Source organism: Nuphar pumila, chromosome 14 (assembly GCF_984573655.1).
Source record: "Nuphar pumila chromosome 14, dmNupPumi1.hap1.1, whole genome shotgun sequence".
NCBI lineage: Eukaryota > Viridiplantae > Streptophyta > Magnoliopsida > Nymphaeales > Nymphaeaceae > Nuphar > Nuphar pumila.
The window spans coordinates 12,385,521-12,402,830 of NC_143262.1; the positions used below are offsets into that span (position 1 = coordinate 12,385,521).

A 17,310-nucleotide genomic window follows, 5' to 3' on the forward strand; every position below is an offset into this window, starting at 1 on the left:
AATTGTTTTTAATATTTGAGTAGGTTTTGTAATGTTCGACATGTTATTTTTATCTTTTGCTTATTGTTGATTGATTTTATGTTGCATACATGTTTGTTACTAATTCTCGCAGCTCATTTGCGTATTTTTTATGTTTTTTTATTTTTTTAATTAAGGTACTGACCAGTCTGCCTAGTTTCTGATTAGTCTTTTTAGGGATCCACCAACTAGGCACTGCCTAACGCTTTTGACTACATAGATTGAGAGAGCTATATTGCAGTACAAGGAGTAGAGGTGTCAATGGGTAGGGTTTACCCGGACCTGACCCGGACCAAACCCTATAGAGTCCGGGTATGGTGACAAATAAGAAGACCTGATTAAGACTTGGGTCCTGACCTTAAGGTCTGATTAATACACGGACCTGGGTATAGTTTGTGAAATTTTATACCAGACCCAAGCACGACCCGAGTTCCGATTAAGACCCACAATTTTTCAATGTAAAAATGATAAAAAACATTATTTTACCGGGTATGGTTCATGTAGTTCTTATCGGATCCGGGTATGGTTTCTCTTATAGTAGACCTGATTAGACCCGGGTCCAAACCCGATACCATACCTGAAAATCTGGTCCAAGTTAGGTTCCACCTGGGTCCAAACCAAACCCGACTCGTTGACACCCGTAACAAGGAGTCAACTCTCTTTATGAGGTTAAAAAGGCAAAGAATGAAACAAAGACTAAATACTCCTAATATGTACAAAGGGGACTAAAAGAAACTAATCTACACATACTGGCTATGTCCCTAAACACAGCCAACCTGGTTTCTTCAAACTCCTCAAACTCGAGGTTGCAAATAAGATACCATCCCAAGTTTGGAAATGGAAATGCAAAACTGAATTATTGGGCCAGCCTTAGTGAACATGGCGACAATCCGATGTGCAGAATAAACATATAGCAAGGAAATAGGATTAGTGACGAAGGTTCACATAATCCCACCATCATCTATAAAAAGGAATATTAGGACCTATGGAATAGGGACAGCTAACCGGTTAGCAGAAACTGAAAATGAATTTGATGCAGCAAAAGCATATCATGCAAGTCCAGAGGCCTAAGGAACCATGAATAAAGAAACTGCCAGACCAGCCAAAGTACATCTCTCAATATTAGTCTTATAAAGTTTGTGTTTTGGCTTTAATTCCTCAGAAAGACCTTTATTTGTTATTAACAACCTAGTCTGGTCATTCTCCTGACAAGTCTGACATTTTTTATCTGATTTTCTTTTTTTCCTGTATCCTTTCCATCTCTACTGCTTCTACATCTAGCCCTCCATATTCCAACCCTGAAATCTGACTTTGTATTTTGGTAATCAACATAAAAATCAGAAACTGGTATTATACCATTAGGATATAAATAACAATAAATCGAAATGGCTTCTTTTTATATTTATCAAATATGCATCTATGTCATGTGCCATTGCAAAAGCTGCAATCAAACACCTCAGGCCAACTTAAAAAAACTACTATGTATAAAAGTAAAGAAAAGCTACTACACAAAGAAAAGCAAACAAAGTTCAAAACTATAGCATTGAACTGCATGTTAGCCACAATTAGAAGGAAAACCACACAACAAAGAACAGCCACTCAGAACAGTACCTTCACAGCCGCAATTCCAACTAAAATTGTCATTGCTTCCATCAAGGCCACCTTCTCCATTTGCTTCATTATGCTACAAGAGAATTACTGTGATACTGTGTATTCAAAAAAAATATAGAGAAAATGCAATAAAATCTTTGCAACTGAAGATAATTTCACAAAAAAAAAGCCATGCTACCTTTGAGTTGTAGGAAACAAGGTCATACAATGTGAACCCATCATGTGCAATCACAAAGTTGACACTGTGATAAGGCTTGCGCTTATTAACCTACAAATAGCGTTGACAGATCACTTAACATTCACCCAGAAAGAACAATACTATACTAAAAGTACTGCATCCATGTTTTCTAAATATCATGCATATCACACCTCCTGGTTGACAACTTAAGAACAGTTCATTTCAAACCAGCTCAACGCAGCCAGGAGCATTCACATTGCAAAAGCATCAACCAGTTATGATTAAGTAGTTTCAACAGACAAAAAAATATAAACTGTTCCGGCACTCCGGCATTTAAAATACTTGACTTCAAAATCGGTTCACCACATCGCAAAAGTTAAAAGCCAGACAACAGGTACTATGTAAAGCTCACACTCTAATGCCCAGATGGAAGGTAACATGGACAACAATAAATGAAGTGGTCCAATCTGCACATGCTTGCATAGTCCTCCAGTTATGTTTCCATGAGGTCATAATTCCCACCAAGAACATGGTGCAGGCACACAAGGGCACATATTTATTTTCTAATGCTCATCAAAAAGATAAAATAAGTTGAACATTAGTTGCAGCCCAAAACTGAAGTGATTTTTTTTTTCATGCATCTGTAGATTTATTTTACTCACCTTTTATGCAACCATAACATACTTAGTCACTTGGAGGCATTTAGCCATTTTGACATATTGCACTCTTATGAAAAGTTGCATCTTGGATGCTTTTGATGCAAATGTTAGCACCGCTAGCTTAAAATGCATAGATGATCAATAAGTCCAAAATGCTTCTAGAAGTCTTTCTAACCAATCTTATCCATCTTTAACAATTTGTTAGGTACTTTAATAATGGTTGACATGAGGCTTTAGTTTGCACATAACAAGAATAACCTCCCTTCATGCCACCACCTGCTTTCCCATGTATTAGAAGCACAATTTTATGCAGTTTTTGCCTCAAGGACATTTTTCCATGGATAGTCTTACAGTAGAACTGTGGACTGTTATTCTTCTTGCATATTTATGACCAAGGGGCGACTGATATACAATTGCACATAATGGTTAAGTCACATAAGCAAATCTAAAAGTATAACTAAATTTAAAAAAAGAAAAAGAAAAATCATGTGTGTGTTTTTCAAATTTTGAGCACTACAAATGTGTAAGCAGCAATGACGCCAAAAAGAAAATATCTGATTGTTTAATGAAGAAAGAAATGGTAAAGACACTTCTCTCTCCAAGGCTTATCTATGGCAACTGATTTGCATATTGGACACTTGTGTCCAAAGCCAGTATGGTTGTGCTTCTGCTCCGTTACACACTCTTCTAAGGCATGTAAACAAAAAATTTGCCAGTTGAGTATGTTATTTGATAATTAGGATCATAAACACCTCCGTCAACAATGCTTCTAAATGTTTCCAACAGTGATCTAAATTTTTTTTGAACACTTCAAATGAGTTAAAGTTGTGGGGAAAGAAAGAAAAATCTCACCCAAATACATGTATACTATAGTCTATAGTATAGCCACATGAAACAAGGAAAGGAATCTTTGAGGTGAAAATGCTTTCAGAAAATGGCAGGCTCTGACAATTTTCCAAGAGAATTTTCATATAAAGTCAGTTGTGGAAGAGTACAAACAAAACCCAAATCGAGTAAACTTTTGACAGTCATGTTTAACTGGCCTGATTTAGTATGCCAGAGAAAAAAACAATAAAACTTTTATGCAATTAGGAGAAACGGCTGTTGTGCATTCATAATTAGATTAAAGGATATTTAACAGGTGTATCATACAACTAATTATTTTGGAAGCCCTACAGACTAACCTGACTATTTCAAATTTTAAAATGGAAGAAAAAGCACAAATTTTCAGAAACTTGATAAACTAGCTTAAATTACTCGATCCATAAATCAAGAATACAACACAAGCATGTGCTTGCACACACACACACACACACACACACACATATTCACAAAAACACGCACACATGCATGCAATGCACTTACACACATGTCAAAATATTATGTTTTGCACAATTACCTGGTAGAGATCTGAAGAGCCTCCCAAGCGAGTTGCAAATTTCCCCTTCATACCTGAGTCACCCTGAAATGATGATGTATTTGATAGTTTAGAGAAAACAGCTCAAAGCTGATACCATTTCAGTTTTGACACAATTATCTGTTTCTCTAATTTCTTATGAGGGAAGGTAATGCTTTAAAGATAGTTGAGGCTCCATAGGAGATCTTAAAATATTCTAATATATCCAAATGAGCTAAACAGAACAAGGTAAGCATTTGGAAATATCTCCATCAAAAACAAAAAAACACAGGAAGATATGCTTAAAGAGCAGTAATGCTCTAATTTGAATTTCCTGAAGGGCATGATGACAATTACAAGCAACACAGAGATAGATGTTTGTGTAGACTCGCAAGCCTTGTGAATGGCATGAGTAAATAGTTTAATTATTTATTTTATATCATGTGTTCAAAGTAATTTTGTCATTGATTAACTCCTGCTAAATCATTTTTGAAATTGTATATGGGTTCATTTTTTATTAATACAAGAGAATCAAAGACAAGTGTTTGAGCCGCACTGCTACACACATAATCCCCATTGTAATGGCAATCAGGTAAATGCATCAATTGCCTCACTGCATGCATATATACACTTAAGTTAAAAGTGTTTGCGCACTGTGTGCAATTGCTTGCTCGTGTATGTGTATGTGTATGTGTATGCATCTAAGTCACACGGACTCGGCTAGGGAGGTGCCGCACCCGAGTCGACACGCCCCGACACGGGTGCGGCTTAGGACACGGCCCGGACTCGGTCAACGACGAGTCGGACTCGGTCAACGAATCGAGGCCGAGTCCGTCCTCATTTTGGACTCGGTCAACGTTGACCGAGTCCAAAAATGTTTATTTTTAGGGCAAAAAACAAAAAAAAATTATCTTTTTATATATTTTTTAAAATATATATATATATATAGCATGAGTCTCAAACATAATCCCTAGAAAAAAAATTCCGGGGGGCGTTGCCCCCCTACGGCCCCCCCTGGACCCCCGCCCGATGACTGCGCAATAGGACCCGCGCCGGGGGGAGGCCCCGGACCCCCCTTTCTGCAAGGGCAAAAGTACAATTTGCAAAGTTTGTAAAAACACTCGGTGCCAAACTTTAGAGGACAATATTCACATATATGCACACACTGGATATATATATATATATATATATATATATATATATATATATATATATATATATATATATATATATATATATATATACACATATATATAAATATAGCCGTGTCCCCGCGTCCAAAATTTTTGAAATTGTGCCGCACCCGTGTCGCACCCGCACCCATGTGACATAGGTATGCATGCATTTTATCAAACCTTTTCACCTTAATAAATCTTCTTATGTCATCACGATACTGCCCATTCCATTCAGCCCATCTGCAAAGAAAATCAGACATGCCTCAATCACTATATGTCGCATTACAACAAGAAATTCTTCAACCATCCAATAAGGAAAATAAGTTAAATGTTTTCCTCTGAAAAACATGAGCATGGAAACCAAGATATATATTTATGACAAAGCATGACTTGCTCTAAGAAAGACAAAATATAGTTTGTAGAATACATTACTACCAACATAACAACGATTTAGGCTAGCTCTCAAGTGGTAGCTGCTGAAATTCTTAATGCAAAAACGCAATCACAAAAAACAAATAAACAGAATAGCTGGACTAGGTAAAGCAGAATCATCTTAACTAAAGAGCATTCAAATCCTCAGCATGGCTATCAGATATCAACAACAGCAACAATAACAGCAGAAGCAGTAATAATAATCGTAATACATTATTTGGCAAAAAATGTCAATCAGTGAATTACCCAATTAGCTATATTTTCCTTCTACATGCAACTTTCAGTAAAAGGTTCAGGAGCTCCATTCATTGTTGAAATCGACATAGAAAAAAACTTGCAACATATCTGAACATAATACATGCAAAAATTTGACCAATAAAGTGTTAAGGAACACAGGAAGAACAGGGATTTTATGCAGCAACTACCTACCATATGGCTGCAATGAAAGAAATGAACAAGGGTGCTATTTATGAAAGGAGGGAACAAAAAATTAATTTTTTTTACCATATATAGAAGGGTTACATCAAAGATCTGCTTTAAGCCCTTTCCTATTTGCTATAGTGATGGATGAGCTTACGAGATCAATTCAAGAAAATATGTCGTGGTGTATGTTGTTTGCTGATGATATTATTTTGATTGATGAGTCTAGAGCTGGGGTTAATGCTAAGTTAGAATTACGGAGACAGACATTGGAAGCAAGAGGTTTTAAGTTGAGTAAGAGTAAGACTGAATATATGGAATGTCGGTTTAGTAAGCAACGAAGTAGTGATGGGAGTGTTGTGAAGCTTGGTGAGCAAGAAATACCGGTGGATGATTGTTTCAAATATTTGGGATCTATCATTCAAAAGTATGGAGAAATTGATAGAGATGTAAATCATAGGATAAAGGTTGGGTGGATGAAATGGAAAAATGCAACTGGAGTGTTGTGCGATCGTAGAATGCCATTGCGGTTGAAGGAAAAGTTTTATAGGACGACTATTAGGCCCGCTTTACTATATGGTACGGAATGTTGGGCTGCCAAGAGACATCATATTCAAAAAATGAGTGTAGCTGAGATGCATATGCTTAGATGGACGTGTGGAAATACAATAAAAGATAAGATTCGGAACGAGGAGATACGTAAGAAGGTAGGCGTTGCACCTATTGAAAATAAGATGGGAGAGAATCATTTACGGTGGTTTGGACATATTCGGCGAAGGCCTAATGATGCTCCAGTTAGAAGGATGGAGAAATGGGAAAATATATTAGTTAAAAGAGGTCGGGATAGGCCTAGGAAGACTTGGATGGAGATGATAGGAAAGGATATGAATGCTTTGAACCTCACCGAGGACATGACATTGGATAGAAATGATTGGAGGAGAAGGATTCATGTGAAAGACCCATAATGATTTTCTTTTTTGGTTCATATTATTAACATTGTATCATAAAATTGAAGTTGGGTCTCTAATATGAATCGGGTTTTCTGTTTCTGATGTAATATGTAATTTTATCATATTCGGGTATGGATCCAAATCATAATTGATCCAACCCACTTTCTGTTTTTTGTATATAAATACACACATGGGATAGGGCACGACTTCTAAGAGAAGAAGTCCCCTTTGTTGCCGCAGCCCTCTTCTTCATTCTGTCTTCTTACTTTCTTACTGCATATATTCGGTGATCCATTCTAACATGGTATCAGAGCACCAGGCCTATGTGTATTGAATCGTCTCCAAAGGTGTCCAGTGTAACGCCCCAAATTTCAAACTTGCGAACCTTTTCAGAAAAACAGGCAAGAGACTAGAAATATCTCTTTCCTTCAGAGTTTGTTTATGAAATCAGCGGAAGACTTTTCTTTGATAAATCAGAAGGCAAGCTCACAACTTTGGGCACGTTAGCTAAAAGAACCAAAATTGACAAGATTCCGATATCCTAAAGGAAATCCGATACAAACCCAAGCGTCCAGGACGCGAGCTAAGAGCAGGAAGAAGAAGTCTTGAAGCCATCTTGCAATCGCGCCATCGCCCGTAGTGTACCTAATCATCACCTGTACCCATAGAATGGGTTAGTTTCGCGAAAAACTAGTAGGTGCACAAGAGAGACTAACAGGAAACTGAATTAAGTATAATTAATTCAGTAGGCTACGCAGTTTAAAGCAGATATGCAGTTAAACAGGTAAGCAATGCAAGTAGGTGTATAGTGCAAACACGTAAGCAGTACAAGCGAATAAGGTGTGCGAGCAAGTAAGTAGTGCAAGCGAGTAAACAATGCAAATGCGTAAGTAGTGCAAATAATAAGCAGTTCAACGTAAGTAAGTAGTGCAACTGACCAACGCAGCATACGATCCATTTGATCGTAAGCTGTGAACTACTACGCAACAAGCTTGTCCTCGTTCCTAGAACGAGGTCTCTGCATCTAATCACCATCAGGACATAGTTTGTCACTCGCTACTTCTAACCAACGCTTTGTCCTGAACGACCTTAATCTATCCTCATCTCTCAAAGTCTTACGCGGCTAACCGTCACCAGTTATGACGCACTAAGGCGCGTGTAATCATGCTAAAACAAAAAGCCAAAACTATGAATTCATAGTTGGCTATTACAAACAATCTCAGAAGATCGTCACAGCTCACCATAACTTTTTATGGTAAGCAAAAACACAAGATCCACGTCGGATCGTTCGGTTCGAGAGATATACGACTGGACAAGGAATTACCGCCCTAGAGGGTATACCTGATCTTGGACCCTACACTTCCACACAAGAGTTCACCGTCTTTGCGGCTACCCGTTCGTGGACAATGTACATCCTCACAGAGATCTCCCACTCTAGCCGGGTCACCTGATCTGGGAAATGTATAACCTCACAGCGAAACCTTTGAGAGATCAATCCCTAACAAATGCCATATCCAATGAAAATCATTGCGATACATGCATCCACACAAATGACCGCTCTCAGGGTCGATAGCCACTAATACAAACAACAAGATCAACGCCGGATCACCTGGTCTGGGAAATGTATAACCTCACAAGGAATTCCGCCCTAGATGGTATAGCTGGTCTTGGACCATACACTTCCTCACAGGAGTTCACCGTCTTCGCGGCTACCCGTTCGTGGACAGTGTACATCCTCACAAAGAATCTACCACTCTAGTCGGGTACTTGGTCTTGATCATACACGCCCTCGCAGATAATCCTTTGGAGATCAGGTGCTCGACAAACACCATACTCGGTGATACACGCATCTATACAATCGACTGCTCCGAACAGTTTACTGCTCTCGATGTCAGTAGCCACAATATGGGCACAAGCATGTATATCAGCAATATGCATCGTATCACTCCACGCAGAAGCATATAATCCTACACATCATATGATTGCCACAAGGAATATTGCAATCCTCAAATAGGCCCTCAAAGCATGTGTAAACGACACATGAGAACACGCAGATATGGCAATTCAGTTGATTTTATGGGCGAAGGGTAACTAACTCTACCCGTCAGCCAAACAAAACAACTGAATAAGACAAGCACTCATAACAATGCTCGTAAAACATATAATTACCATAAAATGGCTCAGTCCATCGACAAGTAATTAAATTAATTATAAGGCATAAACCATTACTTCATAAGCAATCATACGACAACAGTTATATCACAATATGTAAGCAGCTTATAAGACAAGCGACCACATCAATCCTAGTTGCCACCAGTTCGTAGATTACGAGTTGTATGCAATCACATCAATCATAAGAGATGCAAGCCAACAAGTGTTACACTACAATAAGCACCAAACAGTTCGACCAAGGGATAAAGCAAGTCACATGCTAATATGTAGCAACTGGTATAATGCTATTATTATAAGCATTTAACTAGTATGAGAAACTCCTTATTACTCTGCAAAGAACTGCGTAAGCAGTTTAACCAACTAGAGTAACGCCTTGACAGGCGTGCACAGTTCAACGAGTAGCAAACTGAACTATCGAGCAAGCAAGCGAATTAGTAGTGCAAGCGAAGCAGTAGTGCAAGCGAATCAGTAGTGCAAGCGAATCCATAGTGCAAGCAAATCCGTAGAGCAAGCGAATCAGTAGTGCAAGCGAATCCGTAGTGCAAGCGAATCCATAGTGCAAGCGAATCTCACGACCCACGACCAGTGTGAACAGACCTTATGTTTCGATAATTACTGGCCTGCGGGTACGCGCAGGCAAAACATAGAAACAACTGAGACTAGTTCGGGCATCTGTTATTCTATGTATTTTCAATAACCCGAATAGCTAGTTGAGTCCGCTCCAAAGGGGACGGCATTAGCCGAGAGAGGATTCCCCAGAGGCTGAAAAGCAGTGCCACGGATGCATCCAACTTCTGCAGAAGTATTGAGCTAACTTGTGTAGCCCCTATCCCCTAACTCCAATGACTGGGGAGGCCGGATCTTTGCCCGTGGGGTGGTTGTTAACAACCTGTCCATTGAAGTTTTTGTACTGATCTGTCCTCTCCCTTGACAGACAACGAGAAGCGAACGGGTGCGTTAGGGGTTGCTTAACTAACGACCCATTCTATGCTGTGGTCTTTAAACCACTCGAGCATCTTGCCTGTGAAGGCGAATGTGAGGCCATTTATGTGATTACAACATTTTGTATTTAGCGTTGTTCGAGGTCGCACGACCGTCTCATCCGATCATCGCAGTACTAGACGTGTCGTGCACAACTACAAGTACTCTAGAATGAAGGCGGTATAGCTCCTCAATAGAAGCCTCAACAAAAGTGTTTCACAAAGATGTAAAGTTTATCTACTTTACTTTATCTTTTGAAACAACAGTACCTTGTGCCAACATTATGCATGTGATTATCTCGAATCACATCCGCTATCGAGGTATCTACATGTCTCGCATGACTCGATACCGGCCTCGATAGACGGGATACGGGTTTCTCAACAGAACACCCGCTAAGAAGTTTGCTCGAACCCCCAATTCGGGATCACCCGAGATAAGCCAAGAAGGCGAGCAAAGCCAGCCAGTCACATCCTTCCAAATGCTTCGATTTGGAGTAGTCTTTGATGCTTTTGCGCAGCTCCGTAAAATCTCAAGTCAACTCTGCAGGACTGCGCACACGAAGAGCCAGGATCCTTGCGAGGTATCCCTCTCCTTAGACGAAGGTGTGTCGCTAGCTCCCGACTGAACTCTTGTCGCAAAAGGACGTGATAGATGTCTCTTGCATCCTCCACGAGGATGCCTTTAAGGCATACACAAAGAGCAAGAACCTGCACGTCAACTGCAATAGCAAGGCAATACTAACACATATGCAAAGGCAAGAGCCTAGGCGCAAAGCGCGACGGCAAAGTAAAGGACAAGGATCGCGAAACCGCGTCCTTGAGTTAAATGTGTACTCGTATAAATATATATATATATATATATATATATATATATATATATATATATATATATATATTTAATGGTCCCTTTTTAGTTAATTGAACTTAATTCAATTGTCCAAGTCTTCTGTGCAATCTTCCCCTACCTTTGAGAGTTGCAAGATTGTTGTCGTCCGCGGATGTACGCGATTGGCGGCTCGGGTCGTGGAGCGCGAGTGGGATCCGTCGTACGAGATGCAAAAGTAACGATCTTAGCAAGCTAATACCAAAATAGAAAGTCAGAGGCACTATCGCCGTCCTGACGTAAGAGAAACAGAGGCAGGGGCATCGTGCGCATGCGGACCTGCTATAAGCGCAAGAAGCAGAAGCAGGGGCAGCGAGCCCCTACTGACTTGTTGTCAGCGGACTCCGAGGAGGCAGGGGATTGCACCCCTGCCCTCATAAAGCGAGGGCAAGCAGGGTTGCGCCCCTACTTGACAAAGTAGAAGAGAGGCAAGGGCAGAGCCCCTGCCTGTCAGAAACGAAGGGAAGGCAGGGGGCTTCACCCCTGCCAGACGACATACAAAGAGGGAGGTAGGGGGCCTTGCCCCTGCCTGCCGAAGAACAACAGAGGCAGGGGAGATGCCCCTGCCTAAAGAGAGAAAAGGCACAGGGAAAAGCGAAGCGAGGGGGCTTGCCCCGGCCCACCGAAAAACAACGAAGAGGCACAGGGAGGGCTCGACCCCCTCCCTTGCCGCAACAAGAAGCAGGGAGGGGCTCGGCCCCCTCCCCCGTCAAAACAACAAGCAGGGAGGGGGCTCAGCCCCTCCCCTGCCAACACAAAGAGCAGGGAGGGGGCTCAGCCCCTCCCCTGTCATAACACGAAGCAGGGAGGGGGCTCAGCCCCTCCCCTGCCATGATAGGGAACAAGGAGCAGGGAGGAGGGGCTCGACCCCTCCCCTGCAGCAACAGAAGCAGGGAGGGGTCATGCCCCTCCCCTGCCGAACAGAGGGAACAGAGAGGAGGGGGGCGAGCCCCTCCTCTGCCGTAACAGGAGGCAGGGAGGAGGGCTCGGCCCCTCCCCTGCCTTGACAGAGGAAAAACAAAGAAGAGGGGAGGCGAGCCCCTCCTCTGCCGAAAGAACCACGAAGAGGCAGGGGCTCCGCCCCTGCCGAAAAACCCACAAAAAGGCAAGGGGCAGAAGCCCATGTCGAAAGGGTGGGCCGACACAGGGAGCTTCGCTCCCTGCAGGCAAAACAAGAGGGACAAGGGGAGTGGAGCCCCCTGCCGACACAGTGAGTGACAGGGGGCGGAGCCCCCCTGCCGACACGGTGAGTGACAGGGGGCAGAGCCCCCTGCCGACATAGTGAGTGACAGGGGGCGGAGCCCCCCTGTCGACACAGTGAGTGACAGGGGGCAGAGCCCCCTGCCGACGCAGTGAGTGACAAGGGGCGGAGCCCCCTGCCGGCGAATGGCGATGACAGGGGGCTCTGCCCCCTGTCAATCGACCCAAAGAGAGACAGGCTGGGGGGAGTCCCCCTGCCGACGACAGGGGGCTCAGCTCCCCCCCCCCGTCGGCCGATCTTGAGAAAGGCAGGGGGTAACCCCCTGCCGATGAGAGGCGACGGCAAGGGGTGCTGCCCCCCTGTCGGTCGACCCCACACCGAGAAGAAGAAGTGGAAGAGGAGGCAGAAGGAAGAGATAAGAGGGGAGGTGGAAGCGTACCTGGGGTCACCGGAGCCTTCGCAGCACAAAGAGGGAGGGAGATGGCCGACAGCAACGGCGCCGGAGGGAGGTCGCAGGTGGTGGCGGCGGCGTCGAAGGGAGAAGGGAAGAGAGAACGAGAGACAGTGAGGGAGAGAGAGTAGGTCGGGGAAGAGAGACCGAGAGACGAGAGGGGGAAGAGGCGCTGAGGGGGAGAGAGACCGAGAGAGAAAGAAGGGGGGCGGGGGTTCTCTCTAAACCCCTGCCTCGCTGTCTTCAAAAGACACGGGAGGCAGTGCCTCCCTTTCGGGTCCGGGTCCGGATCCGGATCCGACCCGAATCCAAGCTTAAATTTTTTTTTCAGTTTATTACATCCTACTCTCCTTAAAAGAATTTCGTCCGCGAAATTACCTTGACCTACATTAGTAAAAATACAAGTCAGAGTAATTTTTCCTAATATTTGACCATTCGTCAGCTGAATCTTTGTTCGAGTTCCTTGCCATCCTTGGAGTAAACAAGAAAATACCCAAGATAAAAATCTCAAGAAGCTCAAAAAAGAAGCCAAAAACGTCTATACTATTCATGTGTAACATGAGTAGTTCACAAAAAACCCAGCAATGCTGGTACATAAGCATAACATGTCAAGTCATTTAGCTTAACAACGCTAAAAACATCTATAAAATAAGAAAAATTATATACTTACAGTGCGATGCGGATGCTCAATGGTCAAGAATCCTTACTTTCCTTAGCTCTGATACCAAGTTGTAACACCCCAAATTTCAAACTTGCGAACCTTTTCAGAAAAACAGGCAAGAGACTAGAAATATCTCTTTCCTTCAGAGTTTGTTTATGAAATCAGCGGAAGACTTTTCTTTGATAAATCAGAAGGCAAGCTCAGAACTTTGGGCACGTTAGCTAAAAGAACCAAAATTGACAAGATTCCGATATCCTAAAGGAAATCCGATACAAACCCAAGCGTCCAGGACGCGAGCTAAGAGCAGGAAGAAGAAGTCTTGAAGTCATCTTGCAATCGCGCCATCGCCCGTAGTGTACCTAATCATCACCTGTACCCATAGAATGGGTTAGTTTCGCGAAAAACTAGTAGGTGCACAAGAGAGACTAACAGAAAACTGAATTAAGTATAATTAATTCAGTAGGCTACGCAGTTTAAAGCATATATGCAGTTAAACAGGTAAGCAATGCAAGCAGGTGTATAGTGTAAACACGTAAGCAGTACAAGCGAATAAGGTGTGCGAGCGAGTAAGTAGTGCAAGCGAGTAAGCAAGTATATATGGATCCTCCCCCTGGTCTGTCTATTGAAAAATGCATGGTCCTTCGTCTTCAAAAAGCCCTATACGGGCTTAAACAAGCCCCTAAAGCATGGTATGATCGGTTCAGTGGTACGATATTAAAACTTGGATTTAAATCTTGTTACACTGACACTGCTCTTTTTGTGAGATCTACAGGTACCTCATTGATCATTCTTCTTTTGTATGTTGATGATATGATCATCACAGGGAATGATCAAAAGAAAATTGAAGATATTAAAATTTTGCTTAAAAAATCTTTTGATATGACTGATCTTGGTTTTTTGAGATACTTTTTAGGAATTGAAGTAGCCTACTCACCAAGAGGATATATTTTATCTCAAATCAAGTTTGCAGCTGATATTGTTGAGCGTTCAGGAATCACAAACACAAAATATGCTGATACTCCTGAAGTAATAAATGCGAGCTGAAGATGGAGTATTATTAGATGATCCAACCCCTTATCGACAACTTATTGGATCATTGATGTATCTGTCCATTACAAGGCCAGATATTGCGCATGTCGTACATTCTGCAAATCAATTTCAACATGCGTCCACAACCGTCCACATGAGTGCAGTATTAAGAATAATTCGATATATCAAGAAAACTATATCTAAAGGACTATTCTTATCCTCTTCCTCATCTTTAAGTCTTATTTCTTACACTGATTCTGACTGGGGAGGAGATCCCAATAACCGTCACTCAACTACTGGCTTTTGTGTGTTTTTAGGTGATTCTCTCATTTCTTGGCGATGCAAAAAACAACAAAAAGTGTCTTTATCCTCTACGGAAGCTGAGTACAGGGCAATGGCTACCACAACCACTGAAGTTGTATGGATGAGAGCACTACTTTCCGATATGGGTGTTGATGTCTCAAAACCTTCAAAACTATGCTGTGATAATAAAAGTGCCATCTATATAGCCAACAATCACACATTTCACGAGCGAACAAAACACATTGAGATGGATTGTCACTATGTTCGCGAAGAATATTTGAAGGGGACCATTACATTGCCATATGTCCAATCTGAATTTCAGATTGTAGACTTCTTCACCAAAGCTCTTCCACTACCTCAATTTTTGTATCTTCTTAGCAAACTTTCGGTGATTTCCCCATAAGTTTGAGGAGGAGTGTTAAAAATAAAATTGTATCCAAATACCCGATAAGGGTATTTTTGTCTTTTATCATATAGTACAGTCCACTAGGGACTGAAATGTAATTTAACATTATAATAAATAAACTGCCATACAACTTAGGCACAACAGTCATATTTATGACTGTTGTGCACAATAGTCAAAAATATGACTGTTGTGCACAACAGTCAAAATATGACTGTTGGGCAGCAGTCCAACTAGACGTTGGACTGCTACCCAACAGTCATAATTATGACTGTTGGAAGGCAGTCCAAAGAGCTGGACTGCCTCCCATGTGTTGAAGTGAGGCTCTATAAATAGAGTCTCACTCCCTTGTTATTCCTCAATGCTTTTAGAAGCATTTGAGGGTTTTCTCTAGAGTTTTTCCCATCTTATAGGCTTGTATGCCTCTTGTGCTGTTTGGTATTTTTATCTCTTTTGAGATTGTATTTGGTCTATTAGTGACCAACTTTAAGTGAGTTTATTAAAGCCCTTTGTTGGCATTGTGTTTGTTTCCCTATTGTTCCATTGTACCTTGTCTCATTACACATAAAGCAAGAAGCTTGTTATATTCAGCCCGGCTTAGAGTTACATAATCATTGGAGTAATCTGCATCTGATTTAACCACTTGAGCCATAAGAAAAAGTAATGGGTTAAAAGTGAACAGGTACAGTCACACGTGCACACCAACAACCAGCTATGAAACCGACTATATCTCGATTGGATTTTACCAATGAAATCTGAGATGCATGATTGCCGCCTATTTAGATCCACACTTCAAGTATAATTTTAAAGGAACTTGACCAAAACCTTCCACCTCAACAAAAAAAAATTGCTATAGAGAGTATATCAATACCACACATCCAACATGATACAGATGTGTTTGGTTCATACCTGAAACTGCGACACTTCCAGCTGACACTGGTATACTCAACTCTCCACCACAGCAGTCAATCTGATATAAAATCAGATCAGATCCACAACACTAATCCGAACTGATCTACTCAACAGTTGCTACCATCATAGATATGATCAGAAGATGCAAACAACTACACCCCTTTCTGGATGATCTCATCAAACTATTGAGATGCTTATACTCCAGCAAATCAATATTTGAGCAAGCATATCAAGTTGGAAACCTAGGTGTTGGTCTGCAGTAGACGACTTCAATTACACCAAAAACAAATATCAGATCTGAATATGATCTGACTTAACATCACCACGTCAGCCCATATGAACAACAACCCACGACAACTCAGAGGCTGCTGATCGCTAGCACCACAACGATATTAACTGCAATAACTCATGACCACACCAGATTAAATCTTATCACAACATCTTTAACACACCTGCAAAGAAGACCGATCTGGTCCACACCATGTGACAATCTCAGAATCACCACCGACTGCAACCTCATCAACACCACGACTTCAACACACAGATATCAGCCTGCTGCTCCAGCTTGCCAAATCACGACGATCCATATCTTTACACAAATCTGCGTGGATCTTATGCCCACACCATCCTTACCAATCAATCAGGCCCACACCCCATTCAGATCAATGACATATGTGAGTCATGCCCCTGCAAAATCAGATCTGCGACCTGATCTGATTCCCTTCAACACTTTTCAGATCAGCGACATGACCTTTTTCACGACCACACAACCCACGACTACTGCACTCAGATATGAGACTAGTTCCACGACTTCAACTTCAACCACAAGATTCAGATTAGATGTTAAATCTGAATCACATCAGCAAAAACAACAACTTTTAGAATTGCGAAAAATCAAAATCACAACTTTCAGACTTTGCGACAAGCCAGATTGGTATTGGGTCCACAGCGTTGACGGCGGCTGCAACTTTGATGTTCTCCAGACGCCACCAATAATGATCTTCAGCTGCCCAGAGATATGCAAGGCTCTGATACCATGTTGGAACCAAGATTGAGAACGCTGGAACTGAGTGAGAGAGAGAGAGAGAGAGAGAGAGAGACGGCTGCATAATAAGAGAACTTCATAATGATTAGGGTTAATCTCTATGTTAAATAGAGAGAGGCCAAAAGGAGAAATTACACATAAGTCTCTCATTAAAATAAAAATTCAAATGACCTCTAGTTTAGAAAAACTTAACCATAAAACCTCTTAATCTCAACACATATCATCAACGTAGAGAAGTAAAATGACAATACCTGCATCAAAATTCTTAACAAATAAAACAATGTCAATTACACAAGATCTAAAACCAATATTAAGCATAATATTGTTAAATCTATCATACCAAGCTTTAGGAGCTTGTTTCAAACTATATAATGTCTTATGCAGGCAAAGAGCCTTTCCTTGAGGTATACACATATTTGAAGGCGCCTCCA

General features: G+C 41.6%; 1 protein-coding gene across 2 annotated transcripts in view; it reads right to left on the reverse strand.

Annotated features, from left to right (window-relative positions):
* The window catches only part of ISA3 (isoamylase 3), a 121,453-nt gene that overhangs the window by 14,568 nt on the left and 89,575 nt on the right, over positions 1 to 17,310 (reverse strand). For both annotated transcript variants that reach the window (XM_089988013.1, XM_089988014.1), the window contains 4 exons: positions 5,226 to 5,277; positions 3,866 to 3,928; positions 1,808 to 1,897; positions 1,630 to 1,702 (listed from right to left, as the gene is read on the reverse strand). In XM_089988013.1, coding sequence (XP_089844139.1) covers positions 1,630 to 1,702; positions 1,808 to 1,897; positions 3,866 to 3,928; positions 5,226 to 5,277 — 278 coding nt within the window. The remainder of the gene's footprint in view (positions 1 to 1,629; positions 1,703 to 1,807; positions 1,898 to 3,865; positions 3,929 to 5,225; positions 5,278 to 17,310) is intronic.